Consider the following 20,436-nt stretch of genomic DNA (forward strand, 5'->3'; position numbering starts at 1 on the left):
TGAGGATTCATAAATTAAGGAATCTGAAATACATTCAGATTTAAATGTTTAATGTATTTTTTCCACTGTGTGAGACATGTTGAAGAAAGTGTAGTTTGAAGGCTATGATCTGATCTTTAATTAGTCATTGATAGGAGCTTCTGCCATTCAGGAACCATTAATACAGTCAATCTCTTATGTTGTGAAACACACTGACAGCCATGCAAATACAAAAGTGTCTGAATACTATACACAAATGTATTCTTTTTATATTAAGTGAGTCTAGGAAGACAGGAGGCTTTCTATGGGGAATAAATAAATTTGATATTTCATCCTTCTGTTATAACAATGAGTTTGCTGCTGACTGAGCAGAGACCAACAGTAGGTCCTGTGATTCTACCCTAAGAACTAAATGACAGATCTTGATGATGCAGTTAGTGCTGTTCCGTCTTACCTCTTCCTCAGGGAAAATAAATACACAGTGAAAAGCATTTTTATATTGGTGCAGCTATAGCTGCATTCATGCTAGCAATTCCATTGTAATAAAAAAAGAAAATGGGAAAAATAAGTACATTATCTTGAACCAACACTACTATTAGAAAAAGTTTCCATCTTTATGCTTCTTTTTAAGAAAATAGAGAAACATCACACTGTTAGGGGTAAACTAGAAAAGGGGTTTGTGTTTGATTTGCTATTAGTTTCCAATAGTGTTCCTCATACAAATGGGCTTCTAATTAATCTTTTCTAATTTGGATCTTTTCTTTCTTACACTTTGTTACCTTAATTTCAAATCCAAACAGAGCAATGTGCCAAAGCAGCTCAAGCCCCAGCGCAGGTAATAGGAATCTGGGCAGCATTTTCTGTCAAGCCATGAAGGCCTGTCTGGGAATTCATATTTCAGGCAGTAAGTTTCAGGAAGACCTTCCCAAAGCAAATACCTCTCTGGCCTGTAGCTGGCATTGCCATTGAAGGGTCAGAGCCATGCAATAGCTCCAGCCTTACCAGCAGGTATCTATTCCAAACAGTTGGTTCAATGATTGTATATACTATTGTCCTTTGGAATGAGGGGAGAACTGTGACCTGACATCTTCCTCCTTACAGGTAACTTTCATTGCTGTGCACTGTGAATCACCTCCTTCCATTCACTGCTTCGTTGATGTATTTACACTGCTTCATAGATACATTTAAATTGAAAACACCCATTTTCAAATACTTTTGTAGGCTTGTCAGCAGATATGACAACTTCTCTCTCTTGGTTTACTGAAAGGATAGGCCTTGTTATCAGCAATTATGCAAATAGAGATCAGTATGGAGAAATTTAAAACAATCCCTTTATGAGATAATGCATCATTTTCACCAAGGCAAAAAAGAAAACAAAAATCTAAATTGTTTGTTTGACTGCTTTTATTTTTATTTAGATTGCTCTATAAAGTGCTGATAATATGTTCTTGTAGTATACAAATCACAAAGGAATTGTGCTTGAAAGTACAAAAAAAGATAGTCGGGGGTTTGGGTCTTAAACTATGTTTGTAATTCTGCTTTTTAGCTTTGAAAAAAGCAAATGCCGTCTTTCACCTTTGCATTTTTAGGAAAGTCATATTAATATCAGTAGCTATCAAGTAAGGTTATGTAGGTTTGTGTGGTTATGTAGGTTATTAGTCAAAATTCTTTCTCAGCCTCCCTATAGAACTACTGGGGACTTCAGCAGGAGCACTAGGCGTGATCATGTCTGTTTGTCCTGCAGCACACACTGTGTTCCTGCCAAGAGGTGTTTCTGTCCCTTACCTGCCCACGGATTGCGATGTGTGATAGAGCAGCTGCAGGACACCATCTAGTGGTGCCGAGCCCGAGCTAATTCCAGACTTACTTTAACTTACCTCGTATCTTTTTGGCTCATATTCCTTCTCAAAACCACAGCCACCACAAGTGGAAATTCTGGTGCATTCAGAGCTATCCAGAGTCTTCCCACACTGAACAATTAAGCATCACATTGATCATGCCTTAAACAATACGGCCATCGCACCCTTCCTTCTTCTGCAAAGGTACAGGAAGGTGCTTGGCAATTTTGGGGTTTGGATTATGAGTATGTATGGGTTTGGGGTATGAACACAGATATTGTGGGAAAATTCCTCACAGTATTTAGAATTCTGGGTGAAACGGAGAATATCTAAAAGTAGGAAAAACGGTATCTAGAGGTTATTTAAAGAATCACAGAATGAACTAGGTTGGAAAAGGCCTTTGAGTTCATAAAATGTTTGCTACAGGTACCAACCATAGTGAAAGAAATCTTTCATGAGATAAATTGTATACAAAAAGCATTCTAGGCCTGATTAATCTCTTCTACTGGTCAAAATACAAAGATTTGTTAACGGGATTTATTTCATATTTGGTATGACTAGGACGGGAATCTAAAAAGCATTTAAGAAAATTTATTAGACAAAAGCTTTTTTCTTTTTAGAGTATTATTCCTCTAGTTAGCAAAATAGGAAACTTTGGATTATAGTGGGGGTTGGAGAATTAACAATGTTTTGTTCAAAGTCCTGATAAAAGTATTCTTCACAATCCTTCATATCAAAGTCAAAATTTTATTCCCATTGTAATATAGTTTTGCAACAACCTGAACATGTACAGTCAACACCAAAATGTTGTTCAAGCCACAGAATTTTGCAGAGTAAGATCTATGACATCTGCATAGCATGTAACAGAGGATTTCATTATCACCTTTCATTTCTCAGCAAGGTCAGGACCTGATACAGGCAAGACACTTTGAGGAATGGTTAGGTCTGAAAAACCCACTGATGGAAGTAACCATGTAAAAAAGATTTCTGGAAACACAACCTTCAAAGGAGAGTTGGTGGGAAGAGATTTAGAGCAGGAAAAAGAAAATAGTAGGAAAGAGATTAAGATAAAAAAAAGGGGGGGTAACAAGTGACTGCTCCTACTGCATGTAGCAGTGGAAGGCAGATAATTTAGGATATGAGCTTAAAGGGAAGTTGTGCAGCACTTCAGTGGTGCAGGCAAAGAGCTTGAATTTGAAACACAGAAGAACAGGAAATTGCCAAAGGGTTTTAGAAACTCGAGACAGTGGTTTAGCCAGAATAATAACGTTACTAACTGACTGAAGACTTTAAAGTGGCATTTTGAGGACAGGGGATAGAAGGTTACAATAATTGAGACAAAGTGATAATCTTAGCATGGTATTTTTGCTCACAGCTTAGGAACAAAAATAAATCCACCCTGCATGCATTGATTTTTTAAATTCTCTGTAATTTTTATATTTGAGATAGCATGGATTTTGTTGTCATCTTCCAAACCTTGACAAATTACTTCAGTTTTGGTATAGCACTTCTGTAATTGTTCTACTGGGCTCAGAAGAAGTCTAATTACAAATGAAAACTAATGCCTGAGGTTTGTTCTTTTTTCCTCCTTATCTTCAGCAGATTTTAGAGGTAGATTTTGTTAGTATGTCTGTGTGTATGTATTGTTAATATCAATTTACACTGTGTGTGTACGTATCTGCTCAGCAATAGTATCAGAAGCTGGTATTATTCATTTTAAAAGGAGGTTTTAAAGTGTGCCAGCAAGTGTACTCTTGTGGCCAATAAGGCCAGTGGGATCCTGGGGTTCATTAGGAAGAGCATTGCCAGCAGGTCAGGGGGGTGATCCTGCCCTTCCACTCAGCCCTGCTGAGGCACATCTGGGGTACTGTGTCCAGTTCTGGGCTCCTCAGCACAAGAGAGTCATGGAGCTCCTGGAGAAGGTGCATCCAACAAAGATGATGGACTGGAGCATCTCTCTTACAAGGAAAGGCTGAGGGGTCCGGGGCTGTTCAGCCTTAAGAAGAGATGGCTGAGAGGGGCCCTCATTCCTGTCTGTCCGTGTCTGCAGGGAGGGGGCAGAGCAGGGACCAGACTCTGCTCCGCGGTGCCCAGCAATGGGACAAGAGGAACCGGCACAAACTGATGCCCAGGAAGCTCCACCTGGACATGAGCAAGAACTTCTTTGCTGTGCAGTGCCCAAGCACTGAACAGATTGGCCAGAGGCTGTGGAGTCTCCCTCACTGGGGATATTCCAGAACTGTCTGGACACAATCCTGTGCCATGAGCTCTGGGTAATTCTGCTTGAGCAGGGAGGTTGGACCAGGTGACCCGCTATGGTCCCTTCCAACCTGACCCATCCTGTGATTCTGTAAAAAAAAAAAAAAAAAATCCAGTTGAAATATGTTTTTTAAATGTTCATTTGTAGTAGCTTGCGAGAAAGAGTGACGAAACCCCATGACTGATTACGTCATCTCTAGTAGGAGGCTGCAGTTCTTGGCTCATACAGGCAGCGTTAGCTGCCAAATTTTGGAGAGGCTGAGTGGATGCCTCCGAGCACACACACACATACGGCGTTCAGCGAGCTGCAGCGCACCGCAGGGCGGTCGCTGTCCCGCTGGCCCTCGCTGCCCGGTGCGGGAACGCGTCGCCGCGGCTGTCACGGATCGCACTGCCACAGCTCCGCCTTTCCTGCCCCTCCCCAGGCTCCTCCAGGTAACCCGGCATGCCGATCCCCCTCCCTCAGCCCGCCCCTCGCTCAGCCCGCCCCGCGGCCCCGCCAGCCTGCGCTCGGACACGGGGCAGCGCGGGGCGAGCCCTCGGGCCCCGCCCCAGGCGGCCGCTCGGGCCCGCCGGCCAATGGCGTGCGTCCCCGCGCGCGCCACTGGCCAATGAGAACTGCTCGTTTCTCTAAGCGCCACCCCCGGCGCTGTCAGCCAGCTGGGAGAGTGACAGGTGCACCTGCGCGGTCCCATTGGTCCGCCTGCCACAAGACGGACAGACCCTCGGGCCAATCGCTGCGCGCGGGGCGGGGCCCTCAGCGCTCCCGCAGTGACGGTGCCGGGGCGGCCCCGGCGCGTCTGGGCCCGTCCCGAGCTGTGAGTGGCGGCTGCGGCCGCGCCGCCCGCCCCGCGGGGTGGAACCGGTAGCGGCGGGCGCCGATTGGCCGCGGGGGGCGGCCCGGATGTGCGGCCCGAGGGGCGGGCGGTAAATGGGGTTGTGCCGGGGGTAGCGGGAGCGGCGGCGGCGGGGCCTGGGCCGCGCGGGGGAGCGGCGGAGCCTCGGTGGGTGAGCGAGAGGGGCCACAGCGTCCGGCCCTGCCCGGGCTATCCTTGCCTGGCGGAACGAAGGCGGTGGGCGCGGGAGTCCCGTCCCCGCGGCGCGGGAGGGTGGCGGGGCTGTTCTGTCCCTGAGGGGCCGCGGGGTGTCTGCGCCCGTGGGGCCGTCACCTGTCGCCGGGAGGGGCTGGGCGGGCGCCGCCCTCCGGGCCCGTTGGGGCTGCCCCGCGCGGGGGGCGAGAGGCACCGCGGGCTCGGGCAGCGCCGGGCGCGGGGCGGCTGCCAGCGGGGCCCGGCCCGGCCCGGCGGCTTCCGACCCTCCGTCCGTTGCTCCCCCCCCTGCGAACGGCGTCGCGCTGCGGTGTCCGGCTCGGCCGCGGTGTAAAACACCGCGGAGACCGCTCGGGCTTCGCAGGAGTGCTCTTAACTTCCTGCGACACCCCCCCGGCTGACAGGTCCCTCTGGACCACCCTGTGCTGTGGGACTCGGGCAGCCATCGCCCTGTGTCCCTTAGCCTGCTGAATCTGAGAGCGGGTCTCGTTGGCGTAGATTGCAGTTTCGTAGAGGAGTGAACTCGTAGCAGCAGGTGTTGGTATGGAACGCGTAACTCGCCTGTGGAAGAAGAGTTGGCGAACAGGCTTGACTGGTCAGTGTTCCTGTTCACCGCCACCAGCGGCTCCCGCGTTGTCCGGCAGATTGAGGTGTGAGCGAGCGAGGAGGGCCTTGGGTCCAAAGCAGATCAGGAGCGGCTGTGCTGAGGAGAAATAAGTTCTAGTGTAAACTGACATCTGCAGGTGTTGGACAAGCACATAATACTGTGTGTTCAGCATACACTGTTCTCTGGTGCTCTGCTGAAGTAGCTCGGTTTGTTCTCAGGTGTAGGAGTGGTTCCCTTTGATTTCTTGATGTTTCCAGAAAACCTTTAGAAGAGTGCTCTGTTCCAGGCAGATAAAGTTGGGTTTTTTTCACATTGCTTTAGTGTTGTGTTTGATCAAATAACTCTGTTGGTGGGAGGAGAAAAATATGACACATACTGCGATAGTGGGTAAAATGAGACATTTTTTTATGAGACTACCTAATGTAAGGAAAAGGTGCAGAAGCAAAGTACTTAAATGTTATGGTTTTGCTAGTGATAACTTCGGTTTTTTGAAGCCTTTTAGAGTGCTGATGAAGTATCAGATGACTTTACACTTGCTCTGACTGCTGGCATATATTGCAGACATGAAGTTATGCCTGGCAGCAGGTGGTTTTTGGTCTTAATGTGGTCCTGTGGACAAGTTAAAAGGCCTTTCCAAGAAGCAGTATTTGAAGTAATATTTCTTCACAAGTTTGTGTTTTGTCTTTGTTTAGTTGCTGTTTTACTAGAAAGAAAGCACTAGAGAAGAAGTTAGCTGTAAAAAGCCCATGGGAGGAGGACAGCTTAGGAGGGTTGCTGTTAATTGCTATTCTTAAAGCAGGAGAAATTAGTGGAATGTACTACTGAGTGGCACACTCGAGCCTCTTCTGGATGAGGTACTATGAATGTTGACAGTGTGAAAGGAGAGAGAGGGGGATGGCTTTGAATATTTTTATCCTCTTTCCATAAAATGGGGAGAGTGTATTGGGTTAGTTTGGGAAGCTGATGGATTTAGTAGTTACAGCACTGTAAGATGCTGCAATGGTGGGTGCCTTGGGGTAGACACTGAGCCCTGTGTAAGAGTGAATGCCTAAACTGCCTAGAAATTCCACTTAATGATATCAGGACTTAGCTCTCCTTTGTCTGCTGCAGACATAGTGAGAAGTAGGATAGGCAGTCTAATGTAAATTTGCTGTTACTTGGTTGTTTTTAATACTGGGTTTAATCATTTTTGTGATTAGTGATGGGTAGTAAATTGCAAGGCGAAGGTACTAGAGAGCATAAGGAATTGTGGGTAAGTGTCCTTTAGAGCTGTGATTCTCCACTTCCATGTTGCATAGGAGTGAATGTGTTTAAAAATAAACTCTTAAAACACTTTGAAAGGCTTCTTAAATGACCCTCTTCTCTGAGCTCAGGTTTTGTGTTCTCCACTGTAAATAGTATTTTAACAGGTGTATGAGACTGGAGGCAGTTTAACAATAAATTTAATACAATACTATGTATGATTTATAACTGGCAAGCAACTGGATAAAAGATGTCTGTGCAAGAGAACCCCTGGAAGTTATTCTTTAACTTAACCAGAGATAAAATAATGTTTTATTTGCTCTTAACAGCATGTAAGTAGGCACAATAATGAAAGGCCTTTCAGCAGAGCTGGAAGTGTACTGAGGTACACAGCTGCTTTCTGAAAGATGGATCTGCTGACTGAACTGCATCTAACATCAGTTACCAAGCTTCTAGTAAAGTTCCCTGTTTCCCTGGGAATAGATTGGGCTGGTTTTTACCTATGTATGTCATACTTTGTCCTGCTGACTCCTGTTCTCCTATCTCTGGTTCCGGGATAATGCAGCTTGTATTACCTAGTCATAAAAAACAGCAGCCCAAAACAAACGAAATACTCCTGCCCCAATCCCATAATCACTCCAGATTCCAGCTAATTGTCTTCCAACTTGTACCTCAACTTCCAGCACTTTTCCCTCTTGTCAGAGCCTGAGCACTCAGGTGCTCTTTGTGCGTCAGTTCCTCCGCCCTCTGGTTACACCAGAGTTTCCCAAGGAAATGTCTCGTACCTTCCTGGCCCAGTCTTCCTGTCTTACTTGGTCTGGCTGGTTTGATGGAAAAGGCCTGTGGCACAGCCCTCTGGCATGACTCTGCTTTCCAGACAAGAGATGGGGAAAAGTGAAAACATCTCCCTGCTTTCACAGGGCAGTAGCTGCACTTTGGCTTTCTCTCTTCAGTGGCTCAGAATGATGTGAGACTGGCTGCTGAGGAGGAAAAGTACCTGGAGGAGCCTGTTGTGTATAGGAATGTTTGAGATGATTCTGAGTGGGGAAATTAATTATTTTTCATCTGTTTTCTGAAAGGTTCTTGCATTTTTTTGAATGCATGGCTGCTGCATAGCTTAGAAGACTATGATTTAATATTAATGTTTCTTTTAAATATTTAGCATTCCTAGACTTTCTGAGGATAAATTGTCTGTGTTTGGTGTTTTTTGTTTTTTTTTTTCTTTTAAAAAGATTGGCATTTATTTTAATTTTAGGAAGATTTTGGTCGTCATCTTTCCATTTTCTCTATAAACTTATCAATGGTGAACAGATGCTGCTGTCCTTACTGCAGTAAAAATGTGGTGTTGACCACAATAGAAACCTGTGCCACTGGCTCTGTCTCTCTCACATCTCATTCATTTTCTTCATCAATGTCATACAACTTTCTATTAAAAAAAACTGTGTAAAGTGCCTCAAAACCTTAGGTGATGGAGCCAAAAATGGGAGGGTGAGATGAGGAAGGAATGTAGGAGAACTGGAGAGGAAAAAAGAGTGGAGGCAATAGGGTGTGCCAGACAAGAGGTGCTATAGATCAGAGTTCTTCAACAAGCAATAGCAAGACTTTAAAAAAAAAAAAAGAGAGAGAGGAAAGCGAGGGCATACACAGTAGATGACACTGAAACCCCAAACACTGCTGAAGTCCTTGTTATTGAGCTGCTCATCTAAAGAGCACTAAGCCTCAGTGCTCATAATGAAACCATTAAATAAGCTACAGAGAAACTTCTGTGTTCTATGGCTTTGTCTGTTCCTGGTAGTGTTCCAATGGAGATGAAAACAAAATGACACACACATGATGTAAACTCAATGAAAGGATCATCTCTGTTACCGGGAATGACAGAATTTCTCAAACTGGGACACTTCAGAAATGTGCAAAGTCAACAGTGTCTGCAAGGGACAGCACTTAGCAGGGTCCTAGTTCTGTCTGGTGCTGGACTGAAATGGGGAGGTGATAACTTTAATATTTGCTCATGTAGAGGGTCTTCCTTAACTCTTTTGAGCCAAGAGATGATCCTTTTTTTCTTCTCATTGACAAAAGGAACATGGAATGCAGAATGTAGTCTTTTTCTAGCAGAAAGAAGACAGATTCACATGGAAAAATAGACATATGTTATTCTTCTGGAGCATATAATAGAGCTTTGGCATTTTTAACTCTTGTTGGTCTTGCCTACGTGAAGTTATCTTCTGAAGTTACAGAAATGTAATGCTGGCTGCAGAATTAGATCTGAATCCTATTTATATATTGAGTCCTGTTTATCTGTTAAAATGCGTGTTCATTCTGTGTACTTTTAGGGTATAAATCCGAAGGGCCTGAGGACACACTGAAGACACAGAAAAGTTGCAGGCCTTTATTTGGAATACACGTTATGAACCCTTTCTGGAGCATGTCTACAGGTTCTGTACGCAAGGTATTTAATGAATGCATGCCAGAAAGTGTTGTCATGCTTGGGAGGGGTGGTAGCAGTGCTGGAAAAAAAGCCATCAGGTGATCTGCAAATAGTGTTTTACTGTGTCTTTACCCTCAGGGTTGTGATCACCTTCAGTAAAAGTGTAAACTGGCTTTGAGCTGTGTTAACTGGAATGTACCTGTGCAGAGTCTACTCCAGAATTTGTTGGCTTTTCTTATATGAAGCATCTTTAAATAGGAAATGTGAAACAAGTGTGTTCAAGTGGTTGAAGCACTTTTTTGTGAGGACATTTTAGTGACTTATATAGAGCTTAGCCAGGTGCAATGAGCTTTGACAGAACCATGCCTCCATAGTGCTGTTGCTGCAACTTGAGGTTGTAGCAGTAATAAAAGCGTGGGAGTTCTAGGGTTAATCACTTCTCAGGTGTTCAGTACTAGGGCAAATTATGTAACTTTAATCGTGAGGCATTGTTACCAGTCTGGGTCTTGGGCACTTCAGAACACTGTAGCTTAAATCGTGCCTTTAGTCACCACACATAGCCTAAGCACAGGTCTGTAGCCTGCAGGTTTATCTTGGCAATCTCTAGAATGATTTTGGGGTCTGTGTGTAGTACAGTGTTTGCTGGCAATGGGTTGGTTTTTTTTCTTCTAAGAAAAGATAGCAAAGGCATAAAAGGGTTCCTATGGTAAAACTATTTAAACTTGATACCACTGCCAAGTGGTGATTTTCACTGTGGGAGTGAGCTCTAGGATCAGTTCCAAGTGGAATATTGATGTCTTAAGCACAGGCAGAAAGTGAAATATGTGAAACTTGGGGTTTTTGTCTTAATTTTACTATACCACTTCTAAAGAGTCTTTGAAGTCTACAGTGTAAGGATGCTTGTCAGTAGAAATGATTTATCTTGATGCGCTGTGTGCTAGAAATAGATTGACTTGTAAGCTGATGTTGTATACTGTCTGGTTTCAGGTTCTAAATAAATGTAAGCCTCCTTAAGCATTTGTCCTAATCTGCAGATTTCCTATTCAGCATTGAACACTTTTGTACTTGTGGGTTGGGTTTAATTGAACAAAAGTGTATTTAAAAACAAAAAGGGAAGGGACCCCTCCCATGCCCTCCCCCAAGCAATGGAACACCAAAACCCAAGGTATGTTTCATTGCCCTAACTTATTGGCATAATTTGGGTTTAAACCTGTGTTAAAATATGTTCATGTGCTAAATGTTTCTGACCTATGGCCTGTGATCTCATGGCTTCTCTTTTGATTTGACAGAGATCTGACACTGAAGAGAAAAGTTTGAGTGGAGAGCTGCGAACCAGTCCCCTGCGAGCCTCTGCAAAGAAACAGTTGCCTTCTATCCCAAAGAATGCTGTGCCAATAACCAAGCCTGCTTCACCTGCCACCTCCTCCCAGTCCACAAATGGAACACATGCTTCTTATGGGCCATTTTACTTGGAGTATTCGCTTCTTGCAGAATTGTAGGTGTTCACTTTTTTCATCTTCTTTAGTCACTGGGCTTATGCTTCAGTTAGGAAAAAACACTGCAGGGGCCTTGTTCTTGCGTGGTGTCTCTGCCATAGTCCTTGAAGGCGGTAAAACATTGTCTGCAAAGTTCTTTCTCTGGAGCAGCAATCTCAGTCCCTTGAGACAGAAAGGGAAAAGAAAGTGTGATGAGATTTTAAGGGGCGTTTTTAGATGTCATTCTCTGAATTATTAAATTTCTTAGTCTTGAAGTAAACACACTGTGGATTTAGGTATCCTGACTAGTTATCCTAATGGCTTTTTGGTCAGAAATACCAAGTAATTGAAACAAGTATTAAAATAGAAGCAAGCAGATGTTGAGTGGGAAGATGCTCATGAATATATGGTGCTATCTAATGGAGTTAGGATGTGGGAGCTTCCTTCAGCTGTCACATGAAACGCTAGAACACCACCTGATACAGTTGATCAGGTGGATGTTGGGAAGGCTATATTCATTTCTGTGATATTTAACATGAAACTTATGAGGGAGAAGTTGATTTGACCCAATCTAGTGATTTGTTGGAGCATAAAAATCTCTGTCCTCAAAACTTTCTAGTTATATAACTGGTTAGTGCGACAAAGCTGAAGGGACTTCCTCTGTGATAGACATGCTGGATTCCCAAGTATGTAGTGCCTTTTGGAATGAAATCCCTGGAGTCCTTATGCAATGGAGTCTCAGTTCGTGTATTTAACTGTTAAATTGAAAGTGAGAACTCTCAAAACATTTATGTCTTTTTCAGGGAATTAACCCTGACTTTTTAATTCAAGAAAAATGTTTTTCTTCTGAGTAAATATATTGGTACTATAATACAAATTCATTATTAGGGAACCAATAACAAATACTAGGGAAACTGTAAGCAGGGAACTGTGTTAATGTTTTGCTTTATAATTGTTGTTTATTTTTGTGAGCATGTAGAATTCAGTTTAATGGACCCATATACCAAGTAACTGGAAAACCTGTGAAGTAAATAATTAGGTTTTTGGTTTGTTTTTACCATTGCCAGTGTAATTTCAGCTTGACCTGCAGCATGGTGTCATCTAAAACTGAAAAGCTACTTGTTTAAATTTGAGGTTGAAGTTTGGTCACATTTCAGCAGCAACTACAATTTACTGTGAATCTGTGTTCAAAATTACTTAACTGGATTTTTTTTTTTCTTCCTTACTTTGAAACTGGGGATTCAGTAGAAAATTGTAAATTTCTGTACTGACATACTTTAAATGCTGAGTTTACTGAGGGAAGAGTTTATTTCTGCTTCTCCATTTAGTTTTATCAAGAGGAATAGTGTTTTCTGTTAGTAAATCTTTAAGTGGAGTGCTGCAAAAAGCAGGAGGGAAAGAGTGTGGTTTCACTATATTTGTCACCTCCTTCAGTGAGCAGTCTTGGGAATTGAGAGTAAGTTTGTGGAGGAAGGCCCTGTTGGGCTGTGGGTGGTACATTCTGGGTTTGCTGTGTCAGTGTAGTTGTGGAGCTCTCTGAATGCTGACTCTGATTGCAGTACCTTGGTTGTGAAGCAGAAGTTGCCAGGTGTCTATGTGCAGCCCTCATACCGATCAGCATTAAGTAAGTTTAAACTCAACTTTTTAATTTTTTTATATACATACATTTTGAAATTCTTTCACTCAAGCAAACTTTCTCACTTGCAGTGTGGTTTGGTGTAATATTCATAAGAAATGGGCTCTACCAGGATGGTGTATTTAAGTTCACTGTCTATATTCCTGATAATTACCCGGATGGAGACTGCCCGGTAAGTGGCTGTGTCTTGGTTTTTTTTTTTTTTTTTTTCTTTCCTGGTGGTATAAGTATGGCTTTTTGTTTAAGCTGATACACCAATTAGCTTCTTTTTTCCTTGAACTCATTTTGTTCACTTGGCTGGGCTCATTTGCCATGTCTTGTACATGTTTGCAAACTGCTGTGGAGGAATTACATTACTCTGATTACTGAGACTGGCGTGGAGTGAACTTCCTGAGGTCAGAAGCATTAGAGGGTTAAGTAATCAAACAGTTCTTTCCCTCCACTCTTGATTTGCTACTTCCTCAGCAGGAAGTTAACACTGAAACACTTAAAGAGGTATCAGAATTCTGAGTAGTGATATAATGGAATGTAAAATCCAGACACCTGAGCTGTGCTTGCTTTAATACTGCAGGATTTCTCAATTGTCTCTTCTAAATTACATTGAAATAAAGAGCTAAAAATTTGAGGAGAACGTGGTGAAGCAAAGGTAAAAGGAGATAGGCAGTATGGTGTTATCTTCCATCTCTGTTTTATCTTTTTCTCTTTAGTGAAAAGTTTCCAAGTTATTAGACCAATTAAAAAAAATATTTTGTGGCAGTCTGACTCTTCAGAGCAGAGCAGCTCACTCTCTTGGCCAAACTTCTTTAAAAGGAAGATTGGAGGGCAGGTGCACACAACTGCTGTGTTGGGTAGCTGCCTGCTTGGTGTCAAGTTTTATGTAAAGCTATCATTTTTAAAAGAACAGGACTAGTAGGAAACAGTGCCTTTTAAAGGTTAGACTTTAGTATCTGTCAGCCAGCCAACATTCTTTTGCTAGAAGAGGGCTTTAGAACATTCCTCCTGAAACTTAAGTTTTCTTTTGGAAGAATGTGTGAACACTGGAGGAAATGAGCTGTACAGAGGCAAAGACACTAAGGTATCACTGCACAGTTTACTTAGAAGTGAGTAGGATAAAAAAGGTATCAATTGTAGCTCAAGTATGTAAAAAGCTTTCAGTCACAAATAGCTAAACCAGAAAAACTCCTTTAATCTGATCTTATCTGATATTATTACCTGTGTTGGCACTAGTGCCTGTGCAGTTAACTGGATTAGTTTCCTGATTTGGTGATAACATGTGAGAGAGGACAAGACCCTGCATGTTACACAGGTGTGTTGGGTTACATTTTCACAGCTAGTAGAAATCACTTGCAGTTACTTTCTTTTAATACAGTAACAACTGATTAGTATTTGGAAGGAACATTTGACTGACCATCACCCAGTGGTGTTGGCATTAGGATTGAAGATGTCATAATGAATTTTTTTTTTCTAATGCAGCGCTTGGTTTTTGACCTGCCTGTCTTCCACCCTCTAGTGGACCCTTTATCTGGTGAACTGGATGTGAAAAGAGCATTTGCAAAATGGAGGTTAGTGCTGACAAACTGATGTATAATTTGTAAAGTTTGTTCTATTCTTCATTGTGCTTTTTTTTTTTTTTTTAGGCGAAATCATAATCACATATGGCAGGTGTTAATGTATGCTCGCAGAGTCTTCTACAAGATTGATACAACCAGTCCTCTGAACCCCGAGGCTGCAGTGCTGTGAGTATCTCCCATGTGTATAGGCATGGCCTCTTAAGAGGTTTTGGCATAGGCTTGCAAAAACAAGAGGTCTGTAAAATTGTCTACTTGTGGTCTCTGCCTCCAGGCTTGGTTGCGTTAGGAACTCGAGTTGGGGCTTTGCCAAGTCTGTCTGTGCTTCTAGAGCAAACGCACAGCTCCTTGCAATTACTTAACACGACTTACTTCTGTCTTGCAGGTATGAAAAGGATGTTCAGCTGTTCAAAAGTAAAGTGGTAGACAGTGTCAAACTATGCAGTAGTCATTTATTTGATCAGCCCAAAATAGAGGACCCCTATGCAATCATGTGAGTACTCTGAGCAAGTTCACCCTGTCCTAATGTTTTGAGAGCAAGTTTTGGTGTAGTTGCTGATGGCAGCCTTTCTCTGTCAGACTAACTGACCTGCTTTTCTTTAGAAAAAACTGAAAATAATAACCGAACAAGCCTCAGAACAAGCAAAAAGCCCTGAAGCGCCCACCTCCCTCAAGCAGAAATGCCCATTAATTAATATTGCTTTCTGTCTTTTCTGAACTCAGTTTGCATGACTGTAGCTTTGGTTTTCTAAAGCTTGCCTGTGTGGGGGATGGAGCAGTCAGCTTCATGGTGAATATGAGTAGTTTTTCATGTCACACGTTCTGAATTTCCACTTCTCAGTATGAACAGAAGTGAAAACCTAAACATTTAGTGTTGAAAAGATCCATGACAATATGAATTTAGTTCTTAACTGTATGTTTTAACACTGAATAGTCACTTAAAATTTACTTAAAATTCAACAAAATAAGCAAAGTAAAATCACTGCTTTCTGCTCTGTCTGTGCTATAGTTTGCAAAAATGCCAAGTAAGAATTAACTATACTTTTTCCATAGTTTTTCTCCGTGGAATCCAGCTATACATGATGAAGCTAGAGAGAAGATGTTGACTCAGAAGGTACTTTCAAAGTTCACATTCTCACTCTAGGAAGGGTTTATTGCCTGATACAGGAAGAAAGATTCTCTGTCTCTGTGTACTAGAGAGACCTTTTTCCACCCCTCTTTTGGCTCAGAAGGAATGCTGAACTGCTGTGGTCTCCTAACGAAGCAGTTATGTCTCTGTTCTAACTTCAGAGTGTTAAGCAATTAGTCACTTAGCCAGAAAGCTTCGTTAGTACAGTTCTTGGCATACAGCAGATTTTTTTTTTGTTTATGGATGGAAGGGACAAAGAGATTCACTGGCTGCCTGTTAGCTTGTTCTGCACTTGTCATGGTTGTTACCATTTCTGCATTACCTGACAGTCTCCAGCTTCTTTGGTTTCTTCTGTTGAGAGATCTTTCATTACTGAATCAAAGCTTCAGCACTTTCTTCTCCTTGCAAAGTTTCTGAAGCAGCACAAGCACAGTCCCTTGCTCACTTCTCTGATGCTGCTGATGTCTTATGAGACATCAGCTCACCAAAAGGTGCTGAGAGTTCCTTCCATCACAGAGTGCTCTTACTGACAGAGCAAGAACGTATTGGCTCATAGAACTTTCACCTGATGGGTGATAGGATGTGATTTGAGGTGGGGACTGTTCATGTTTTGTTTTGTTTTCTTTTTTTAATTACTGCTTTGCACTTGACAAGAGCTGCCACACAGCAATTCTGGGTCTGTGCTGAGTGGCCTGACAAGTCAATCCACTTGTAGTACAAAGGGATTCTGAAACAGTGGCTGCTGTCTTAGCTGGACTGACAAGGAAATGCATTCTGAATGTTTTAGTTACTGACTTGGGCTAAAGCTGTGCTGTCGATTGCTGGGGTTTTGTGTAATGAAAAACTACTTTTTTGTCAGTTCAAACTTGTCTTCCTCACTGCAAGCTTTATCTCATGTTCTTGCATGTCTTCTGGCATGAATGAGGTTTTAAAATTTATCTTAATACAAAACACTGCCTGAGCTCAATGTGTCAGTGCACCCAACTGCCAGTCTCATTACAGCCTTGGAACACACAAGAAAATATTTTGGTCAGATTGACTTCTTGATGCTCTTACAAAACTTAAGAAATACTTTTGACACTTCTTTTCCTCCTCCCTTTCTCCTTCATTCTTTATCTCCTTCTTTCTTCCCCTTTAAATCAAAGAGAAATAATAGGTCAAGGTGCCTGAAATGGAAAGGGTCTGATGTTGTCTTACAGACCAGTAGCAAACAGTGACTTTTCTTTTGTCCTCTTTTCTTTGGGAGATGCATGTTGATTTCTTTTTAGGTGAAAACAAACATCTTCAGTAACTATTGCATCCATGGTACTTAGTTGCTCCCGTCATGTGTTGTTGATAGGAATGGCCCAGCTTCTGTGCCATAGGAGATTTGTCCCAAAATTCCAGTGTGGCTGAGAACATTCCCTGTAAAAACAAGTTCCCAAACCTTCCTACAGCCCTGGATCCTTTTTATTACTTCTGTGATTCCTATTCCTTGGGAAACAGCTAGGCCATTCTGGAGCTGCAGCCCAGGAAGGGCAGTGATGTCCCAGTTCCCTTCTGAGCACGTGGCTTTTCCAGGGTGTGGTTCCTCTGTGCAGCATGGGAGAGGCAGCTGCCACTGCCAGGCTCAGGCTTAACTCCATCCCTCTTGTTTGTTGTTGTCCAACGTGTTATGGCAGGTCTGTCACACAGTGTCACCTTTGGCACAAAGCGTGGGGAAGGGCAGCAGTGCAGCTTCTCTTTTCTTGCTGCTGTAATTTACTTTGTCAAGCAAAAGACTTTCCATGGTACAACCAAGTCTGCTCATGCAATTAGCACTTTCTAGAGCTCAACACACCATTCCAGGTTTGATGTCATTGTCATATACTTCCTGGTATTAAAAAAGCCCTGCCAGCTCTTTTGCTGCTTTGGCCAGCTAGAGTAATATTTCATTTACTGATCTCTTTAACTACTTTGAATCTACAGATGCTCCAAGTTGTATCTTTGTTCTTCAATTTGAAGTGATTTTTTTTTTTTGGTCTTCTAAATTGCAATAAGCAGTTTAAAATGTTTGTTGTGCTGTTGGGTAATAGTTACTGTTCAAGCATTTAACTGTGACAAATGCCCAGGGAAAGGAAGGACCATCCTTGGAAAGCATTAGGAAAGTCCCAGGTTTAGCAAAGGCATTAATTGCTACTTTTGCACATTAATTTGGGTTCCCAACCACCTGTGGGGTGCAGTGTAGGGGGAGTGTTTGGATTGACACTTCTTTCTGTAGATCCAAGAAATGTGGTGAAGAGCAGTGCAGTGATGCTGGGCTGGGGCCTACAAGCAGGAGGAGTATCCTTGAGTCTTTATGGTGGGACAGGGCAGCTGTACCTGAGTTAAGTCCTTAAAACTCCTGTGTTGTCAGGGTAGTTCTGCAGATGCCACACACATTCCCAGAAATAAAACCAGTGGCCATCTTGCTGTTCCTCTTTGAGGAGAGGAAGTGGTGCAAGCCTCTTTTTTGCTTGTATTTGCTAAAGGTAAAATGGATGGAGGGGGAGTTGAGAGGGTTTGGGTATCTAAAAATTGTAACTTTAACTTTGTTCTCCCCAGAAGAAGCCGGAAGATCAGCATTGCAAAAGCATGCACGTCTCTGGCCTGTCCTGGGTGAAGCCTGGCTCAGTCCAGCCCTTCAGCAAAGAAGAGAAGACGATGCCCACTTAAGCTGTCCTGGACAATGGTGCACAAAACACTTTCTGGGGGTGGAGGGAATGTAACAGAGGGAGAAACAGCAAAGCAGCAGTTTCCTTCTTGACTACGGATTAGTAAAACCCGAATGGTAGCAGTGACTCCAGTAAACCTGTTCAATGGATTACTGACTCTTAATGTTTTACATATGCATTAGGTTTTAAAGGCTTGCCTGGAGTTTGGAAGTCTCTCTTGAACACTACAGTACTTCTACCTGAAGACTGTCTAGGGTGGGTAATTCCTCAGGGCTCTGAAATGCCTGGAGGTTTTGGGTTGGTTTTTAAGCTTTTATTTTTTCCCTCCAGGAATAGCAATTTTTTAAAAAAAATCTTAAATTACTGGCGGAAATATTAGTATTGGAAATACGATGCCAGAGTTAAGCTGTGTTCATGTAAACTAATATAGCAGAGTTAAACACTATATTTAATGGTTTTAAATACTTTTGGTTTCTATTGTAAATATGTTAGTATTTGAAACTGTAAATAGATGGTTCATTGACTCCATTTAGCACTTTCCAGAAGTAAAGCTGGGGATGATGTATGATGTATTATTGATTTGTAAATGGATACTGTCACTAAAGCGCACATTAGTCTGACAGGGTGAAAGTAGAATGTCAGGCTTGTTAGACTTTTAGTACAGAAACACTAAAATCAAAGCTTTTAATGGTGGTCTCTTGAGCTAATAAAATCTTAGAGGGTTTTAGATTCCCTAGGTGTCTAGGGGATTTCTTAGGGTAGCTTGACTAATGTGTGTTAATAGTGACATCTTAAAATAAAAAGAAACGATGCTCTATCTTTTGTCCCTGTTAGTCTGTGCTGTGGATGTTTAGTGAAGAGTGGGAGCACCTGGCTACATAGGTACTTGTCTGCACAGGTGTTTGGGATGTTCATGGGATGCCAGGAGCAGCTCTGTACATAAGAGACCTTGTGTTCCACACACAGGAAAACCTCTCCAAAACACAAGAGAACTTTGGAGAGGCTCTTATTTTTCACACGAGTTTTCCTAATGCTACAGCCTGGTGTGATGCCTTTTCTTGCCTCCCGGGATTGTCCTATCAAAATCTGTGGTGTTAACCCCTTGGAGCTGGGCTGCTGTTCATTTGGCTCCCCTTGCCTGTACTGGTGGATTAGTGCCAACCCAGCTGCCTTGGAACAGCCTGTAGTGATTTATGTGAACACGAGGTGGTATTTCAGGAGGTGTGATGTGGGGTTTGTGTTGAGTTTGTGTTTTTATCTGGCACGCTAAATTCACTTGTCGTTAACAACCTTTCACTGTTCTGTTTGAGAACAACTTCTTGGCTTCTAAGGAAACAGACGAAGCCTTCCCCAGTAGTGTCATACACTCAGTAACAGGAAAATGAGATGGCGCTGTGGTACTTGCCTCAGTCGGTGTTTTGAGTGGCATTCATGCCCCATTAGCCTTGGTATTCTGGATGCCTGGCATGTAATGAGCAATTGGAAGTGCCTTGGAATTGTCATGTGCCTGATCTGAGTTTGCAGTAGAGGACAGGAATGGAGGAAATGATCTGAAGGTGAGTTTGTATTGCCTGGAAAAGCAGGGCTGTTTGCCTTTCAAGGAAAGGATGGGGGAAGAGTTTGAGGGTAGATGTACTGTCCTGGAGTGTTGCCACTAAAATACTGTAAAATGAGTTCTGTTGCTGCTGTTGCTCTCTTTTTGGGAAGGCTGAAACTGAAATTTAAATGCTTCAGATTTATCATGGGCGAGGTTTTAGTTAAAGGACTCCTGGTGTGAAGCAGATGATGGGCCTGGCCTTGTGCTGAGCACATGAACTGCTTGGGCAGGGGCAGCCTAGAGCTAAACCAGACTCTGACAGTTCCCCTTGACTCAGTTTTCTGATTATTCAGAAACCTCTTTAATAAATCACTGACTTGCACATTTCCTAAGCCACTTAGGTGAAGGATTTGTGTAGAAGTGAAATCCTTCTAATCTTGGGCTGCTCTGTGGTGTTGGCTGCAGCACAGCTCCAGCTGCCAGAGCTGCTGTTGGCCAGGAACAATGCCCAGAAGGAATGAGGATAATGCTGTGAAAGTGAAGGTTATTGGAGGAAGTTTTGTTCCTCTGTGAGCTGTCACAGACCCCTGCGAGGCTGGTCACTAGCTTGGATTGCTCCAAGCTAAATCCAGCTAACAGCAGTTTGCTAAGAATAATTTTATTGCTTTAGAGAATGTAGAATTTCAGTTTAGAATGAATAATCTGAAAAATTATTATTTTTATTAGACTGGGAAAGGAGAGAGAATGATGTGTATTTCTGTAGTCATATTTGTGTACTAGAAGCTGTTCCAGGAGCAAGGTAGGTGAATGAGTACTGAAACAGTGCCATGGAAATCAAATCCTTTTCTCCTGGATTGTGCTGTTTTTCCTAGAACAGGTATGTAATTTGATGAAAGACTAAGGTCTGGCCAATACTTTGAGAAGGGGATGTTTCTGAATATCATCTTTGAAATTCTGAATTCTCTAAAGAACATTTCCAAGAGATCTGTAAGTTACACCAGTGGAGTTTCCTGCTGAGGT

The 20,436-nt window shown here is 42.8% G+C and overlaps 1 protein-coding gene across 2 annotated transcripts; it reads left to right on the top strand.

Annotated features, from left to right (window-relative positions):
• Nucleotides 1-5,005: 5,005 nt before the first annotated feature.
• Nucleotides 5,006-18,696, top strand: AKTIP (AKT interacting protein). Of its 2 annotated transcripts, XM_069027286.1 has the most exons (10): nucleotides 5,006-5,080; nucleotides 9,305-9,420; nucleotides 10,689-10,894; nucleotides 12,434-12,498; nucleotides 12,582-12,682; nucleotides 13,984-14,072; nucleotides 14,148-14,246; nucleotides 14,464-14,571; nucleotides 15,132-15,192; nucleotides 17,770-18,696. In XM_069027286.1, exons 2-10 carry the CDS (start codon nucleotides 9,379-9,381, stop codon nucleotides 17,878-17,880), a joined length of 882 nt encoding a protein of 293 aa, XP_068883387.1. In that variant the 5' UTR covers nucleotides 5,006-5,080; nucleotides 9,305-9,378; the 3' UTR covers nucleotides 17,881-18,696. The 2 variants fall into 2 exon arrangements, with proteins under 2 accessions (XP_068883387.1, XP_068883386.1); XM_069027285.1 differs by lacking the exon at nucleotides 5,006-5,080 and having other exon boundaries at nucleotides 17,773-18,696.
• Nucleotides 18,697-20,436: the final 1,740 nt, after the last annotated feature.

The sequence above is a fragment of the Aphelocoma coerulescens genome, chromosome 11, assembly GCF_041296385.1.
Source record: "Aphelocoma coerulescens isolate FSJ_1873_10779 chromosome 11, UR_Acoe_1.0, whole genome shotgun sequence".
Classification (NCBI taxonomy): Eukaryota; Metazoa; Chordata; class Aves; order Passeriformes; family Corvidae; genus Aphelocoma; species Aphelocoma coerulescens.